This window comes from Pygocentrus nattereri, chromosome 3 (genome assembly GCF_015220715.1).
Source record: "Pygocentrus nattereri isolate fPygNat1 chromosome 3, fPygNat1.pri, whole genome shotgun sequence".
Taxonomy (NCBI): domain Eukaryota; kingdom Metazoa; phylum Chordata; class Actinopteri; order Characiformes; family Serrasalmidae; genus Pygocentrus; species Pygocentrus nattereri.
Genome location: NC_051213.1, coordinates 29,085,476 through 29,091,489, shown reverse-complemented (window position 1 = coordinate 29,091,489; position 6,014 = coordinate 29,085,476). Strand labels below are relative to the sequence as shown.

Sequence of the window (6,014 nt, the reverse complement as noted above, 5' to 3'; positions counted from 1 at the left end):
AAATATTTTACTTCTTTGTTATTATCACATTATTTAAAATGTAGTAAAAAAATAGTAAAGAACAAAAGTATCACAGTGCATTTTTTTCCAACATCATCCATAGTAGTTGCACGTTTTCATGTGTAAATACACGTGTCACACCCATTCAGCTAGAAGACTTCATTACGGCCTCTCACACATACACATACAAGAGGAAGATGTAATTGCATTTATTCAGGTTATGAATTGAGTCACCCTCTCTCTTGGATCCTAACACACACACACACACACACACACACACACACACACACACACACACACACACACACACAGAGTTATAACACTTATCTTAAAGGTGAGGTCACACACTGTGTTCTATGCTAACAATGATAATGAGGCAAACTCATCTCTCCATGTCATTCTTAATGTACTACAACCTGACCCATTACCCCTCCTATGTCCCCATTCCTCCATCCCTCCCTCTCTCCCTGCATCCAGGCCTCCTTTATAACCCCTCTCCCAACACTCCATCTACATTCAGTCTTTCTGACTTCACTGGACTTTCTTCTTTCTGGAGAATGGACTGAAATATTCATTTTCATTTTTTTTTCCAGAAAGGACACATACTGTCCTTCTTTAAGGAAATAACAGTAATTATGAGAATATAACACTAGGGATGTGATAAAGAGATATACACCCTATTTTTTTAAAGATTCTGGTAAAATCAGCAATAATCTTTGTGTAAAGTCATTATTCTCACAAATGATCATGAATCACAATGCTGTAAGATGACTGGTGGTCAAGGTGGGGTTAAGAGATTGTAATTCTACTGAACATACATCTGTGTGGGCTGTCTTTAAAAAGTAACTCTGTTGGATGTAATTCTGCATGGATGGTCAGTGTGCCTCGTCTGGACTGGTAAGACTCTTCCCTCATCTTATTCATCATTGATTTCACTGGTCGTTTTAAATGAACCAATTATCTTCACACCGGAGACTTGTGGTAAAGTTTGGGTAGATTTTGATGTAATTCTTTGTGCTGATTCTATTGCTCTGAGGGTCCTGTAAATACCATGCTGCTAAAAATTAAACTTTCCACTGGACTTTTCTCATATTATTGGTGCTGAGGCTTAGACATGGAAACAAGACCTTTTTTAAATAAACACCTGTGTATTTTAACCCCTCAACAATCTAAGGGCCTGTATATGAGCCCACACTTCAGTTCCTCACTCCAGTAACTACATAGTTTACATAATAGCCCATGTACATAGTTATTACTGAGCAATTCATAGTACTTACAGAGTAATATACCATGAACTTAGTAACTGAATAATAAGCCTAAAAATTTAAGAGGTTAACATCTTATAACTCATACATGTTGGTCTTTTTCAGCAGATATGAGGGGATAATCCCCAACACCAAAGCTAACAGGGTGAGAGGGGACAAGGAACGACCACACCTCGGTCCACACACCCAAACCACACAGCAGACAGACAGACAGACAGAAGGACAGGCAGTCTGATGCCAACGGTCTCCTCTGTGAAACACACGGGACGACTCCTCCTGCTGTTGCTATGGGCAACCCACCTCTCCATGGCGACCAACTGGCTGTAAGTTGGCGTGCATGGATGGGTTAGTTTGTAATGCTATAACCTGTAAAAGATGGTGACATCTTTTTCCTTCTCACGCACCCGCTGCTCCTCTCTCTTTGTCTTTCTTAACTCTTAAAATGCTCCCTCTCTCTCTACCATGCCTTGATCATTGTTTCCTCCTCCTATTCAACCCTTGTCCTCTTGTCTGTTCTCTTTCTTCATGGTAACGACTTACTGCATTCTTTCTCTCTTTCTGTAGTTCTCTGGCCCGGCTGCCACGTTCTCGTCCGATATCGGGCGATGGGCCATGTGGGCGTCTGAGGGGACTTTCAGCTGGACAGGTGGGGGTGTGCCGGGCACGGGGGGAGGTCATGGAGTCCGTGAGGAAAGCTGCAGAGATGGTCATTGAGGAGGTGAGAGTGATCACTAAACCTAAAACATCTTAAAATGTTTCATATAATTGTTTGAGTTTGATTACAATTCTTTGAGCAATCAAGTAATCCATACAAGATCTGGAAATTATTCGGTAGACTTCACAGATGTTCACAGATTCTTCATGCAGTGTCCCACTGTGCACCCGGTCACTGATTAGCAGATGTAAAGTACCAGTCAGAAGTTCTGACAAATCTAAATTGAATGTGTCTAATATTAAAGACATTTTAATCTAAAAGGCTTAGGCTTAAATGCTTGAAACTGCTTTCTAACACAGATGTAAAATGTAAAGCCAATGTTTATATATGAATTCATCTGCAAAACAAAAACACTGAATGTATTTTTTTTTCATCCGACAAGTAGTTTTCAACAGTCTCAGCATAGGAGAACTGCTTTAAATAATCCAAAGCATAAGAGTTTAGATTTGTTTTGCTCGTCGCATAATTCTGTAGACTATTTCACAATAAGATGCTTTTGGTATGTTACAGTCAGAGGAATAAAATCTGAATACATGAGGAAGCCCCTTTTCTAATCATCTCTCTCCCTATTTGTCCATTTGGTAGTGTCAGCACCAGTTCAGGAACCGTCGCTGGAACTGTTCCACCACACCTCGTGGCATTAATATGTTTGGCCGGGTGATGAACCAAGGTCAGAAATTTCCAGTCTTTTGTTCTGGCTAGATACTCCTTAGAATCACTTTTGCAAATCACATATTAACAAACCCTACACTCTCAGAAAAAAAGGTACAACACTGTCACTATGGTGGTACCCTCAGAGGTACATCTTAGTACCTTTAGTCAGGGAACATAATTGTACCATAATCCATTGTAATTATACTTTCTAAGGTTCCACACACCTCATCTTGTCTCCAGGCTTTTTGTTAAATGGTTTTGTTTTAATACATTAGTTTATACAATGATACAAATGTCTACTTTTCCACCAAGATATACTTATTTAAGGTACACAGTTGGACCTTAAAACCACTATTGCACCTTTGAGGGTACACTTACATTGTTTATACCTTGATGAACGAATCATGCACCTGCATGGTACCTTTATTTCTAACCGTGTATGCTAACAATGCATTTTGCCAAAAAGCATCAGTGTCAGTACTGTGAACCAGGTCTACATTCATGAACAATTTTGGCAGTAAACTAAGGTCAGAAAAGACAGTCTCCACCAGCACTAAGTGTGACTGGTGTGATACTGACTGTGTGTGACACTGAGGGTTGTGTGCTGTCCACAGGAACACGGGAGGCAGCTTTCGTCCATGCTCTGTCTTCTGCGGCGGTAGCAGTGGCAGTAACAAGGGGCTGCAGCCGGGGGGAACTGGAGAGGTGTGGCTGTGACCGGAAAGTTAGAGGGGTTAGTCCAGAAGGTTGGTCAAACAGAAAAAAAATCCTCCTCACTCAAACTCATGAAGCAAAAATATCTCATGTTAGAGAGTGAGTGAACGAGCTGCTGGCACGCCCTCTTCACTACAACTTTTATTTATACTGTGGACCAGATGTCATTTCACCTCTCCTCCTCACCAAAACTACACAATACTAACATTTAAAATATCGTTGCTGTCGGAACAAAACCTCGTATCTCCATTTTTGTTGAAAAATCATTAAGATTTTCTGAAAGAAAGATTGTCTAAGAACCGCATTTAAGGACATTGAAAGCTTTAGTCCATCCTCTGCCCCCCAAATGTAAGGTTTGTAGAGACAGACAGGAAACAGACATAAAGGACTTTACAGTCCCTTATGTATAAGTCCTTGTAAAGGACCTTGCGATTTTTGGATTTGAGAGGATGGCCAGGGAGGGCACTAGACCGCGTAAGTTAAGTTTTTTAATGCTTACTGTGCCACTGACCTTCGTTCGTATTCTCTCATTTTTTTGTAAAATCTTTCAGCTCAATGAATATGAGTATCAGCATCACAAACGTAACCCTCTCTCTCTCTTTCTCTCTCTCTCTCTCTCTGTGCAGGGTTCCAGTGGTCTGGCTGTTCAGATAACCTGTCCTACGGTGTGGCGTTCTCGCAGACATTCGTGGATGAGCCGGAGCGGGCGAAAGGCACGTCATCAGGCCGACCACTGATGAACATCCACAATAACGAAGCAGGGCGCAAAGTAAAGTAACTATCCATCAAAACATCCCTTTGTTTTTCACTCAGGTTCCATTTTCATCTGTTGCTCTCTGTCTCTCATCCTCCCTTCCAGGCCATCCTCCACAACATGCAGGTAGAGTGCAAGTGTCACGGTGTGTCCGGCTCCTGTGAGCTCAGGACCTGCTGGAAGGTCATGCCCCCATTTCGACGGGTTGGTGCTGTGCTGAAGGAGCGCTTCGATGGAGCCACAGAGGTACACGCCCCACCACCTTACCCTGATTGGCCCCTACATCTCATAAACCTCCTGACTAGGGTTGTAATTTCCAAATGAAGCCAGAACCACACTAACTAGAACAAATCAGATTGTGTACCGAATAAACAGGGTAGAATACTTAAGGTTTAAGATCATGTGTATATATTATGCACAATTTGTCATCCAGCTTGTCCTCCATTCATTAATGGGCCATTTTAAACACAGCAGTGACATTGACATGCCAGTGGGTGTAGTGCTGGAACAAGTGTATCAGGTAATGCAGTGTTGCTAGGATGTTTACATGTCAGTTACTCAGAAATATCCAGGCCTGTGGTCACACCTCTCTCTGGTTGTTGTAAGGTGCGTCTGTCACGGGTGGGCTCTCGCACAGCTCTGCTGCCAAAGGACCCCCAGGTGAAGCCACCAGCTGCGCGTGATCTTGTGTACTTAGCCGCCTCACCAGATTTCTGCCGCCTAGACCCTGAAAACGGCATCCCGGGGACAGCTGGCCGCCGCTGCAATGGTGAGGCCAGTAAACTGCACTAACTGAAAGTAGTCACTGTATGAAATAACAAAAAAATATGAGTTCTGAGTAGACCTGATCTGATTGGCTTAGCCACAGCATGATCTAATTATCATAGAAAAGCGCAAACCTATGGCACTGATTCTATAATTAGATCAGTAAACAACTGGATGATAAATGACAGCCTTCAATTATGGAATGGAAATGGAAGTGCATATTTAATAACTATTTCAGACAAAGGGGACTGAAACTTCAGGACCACAGCTTTCTTTGTGGCAACCCCCACCCCTTGAAATGGAATGCTAGGTATGCTTGCTGCTAACACAGTCTAGTGACTGTAGGGTGACTCTTCTTCTTTCTTTTTCTTTTTTGGCCTGCAGGTACATCGCGGCTGGCGCCGGATGGTTGTGAGCTGGTGTGCTGTGGGCCAGGTTTCCGGGCTGGAAGAGCCGAGGTGATCCAGCGCTGCTCCTGCAAGTTTTCCTGGTGCTGCTCAGTCCGGTGCCAACAGTGCAAAAACACTGTGCTCATTCACACCTGCAAAGAGTGACCTATACAATTAAGCCTGCCTTAACTTTTCATGGTGAACAGATCCTTCCTCCAGAACCCAACATCAGTATCCGACTTTTCCTACTCTCCTACAATTTACTAACACTAGGCAGAGCACAGGAGAGGCGCATAATATGATCCCTACACTTTCTATTTATGCTGTTCTCATGTTTGTGGTTCTGGTACCTGTGCACAGGCTCATAAACAACAAAAAGTCCAGTTCTGCTTACAGTAAACTCTCCAACTGATCCACCCGCACCCGCACATGCACACAAAGCTAACTTGATCAGACAAAGCTTTAAGGCGGAATTTAACCTTGGAATAACTTTCTTTATGGAGATTTAGTACATAGTTTTACCAGTTTAGACTAGTGCACTTTGCATATAAGTATTTATAATTCCATATCACTGTTACTGATTGCCTCTCTCCTCTCTTATTTATTTGAATTCCTATTCTGCTTGTGTGTGAATCTACATTTCTGATCAATCTGTGTTGTACCAACATGTCCTGCTGCACACAAGTTGAGTCATTCTATTCTTGCTGCTATATTCTCTGACTGTCTGGTAAAAATAAACTGGTTTACACACCAAATGC

The 6,014-nt window shown here is 42.5% G+C and overlaps 1 protein-coding gene across 2 annotated transcripts; it reads left to right on the top strand.

Moving 5' to 3' along the window:
- The first annotated feature begins 535 nt into the window (after positions 1-535).
- Positions 536-6,013, top strand: wnt4b (wingless-type MMTV integration site family, member 4b). Of its 2 annotated transcripts, none has more exons than XM_017724436.2 (9): positions 536-897; positions 1,374-1,588; positions 1,830-1,983; positions 2,566-2,650; positions 3,249-3,380; positions 3,975-4,117; positions 4,208-4,348; positions 4,709-4,871; positions 5,252-6,013. In XM_017724436.2, the coding sequence occupies exons 2-9, from the start codon at positions 1,500-1,502 to the stop codon at positions 5,419-5,421; spliced, it is 1,077 nt and encodes a 358-aa protein (XP_017579925.1). In that variant the 5' UTR covers positions 536-897; positions 1,374-1,499; the 3' UTR covers positions 5,422-6,013. The 2 variants fall into 2 exon arrangements, with proteins under 2 accessions (XP_017579925.1, XP_037393163.1); XM_037537266.1 differs by having other exon boundaries at positions 1,371-1,588.
- The last annotated feature ends 1 nt before the right edge of the window (position 6,014 follows it).

Coding starts and splice junctions, on each gene's coding strand:
- wnt4b (XM_017724436.2), top strand. CDS start 1,500: ATGCCAACGGTCTCCTCTGTGAAACACACGGGACGACTCCTCCTGCTG. Junction 3,381..3,974: donor TAGAGGGGTTAGTCCAGAAG/GTTGGTCAAACA, acceptor CTCTCTGTGCAG/GGTTCCAGTGGTCTGGCTGT. Junction 4,118..4,207: donor ATAACGAAGCAGGGCGCAAA/GTAAAGTAACTA, acceptor CCTCCCTTCCAG/GCCATCCTCCACAACATGCA.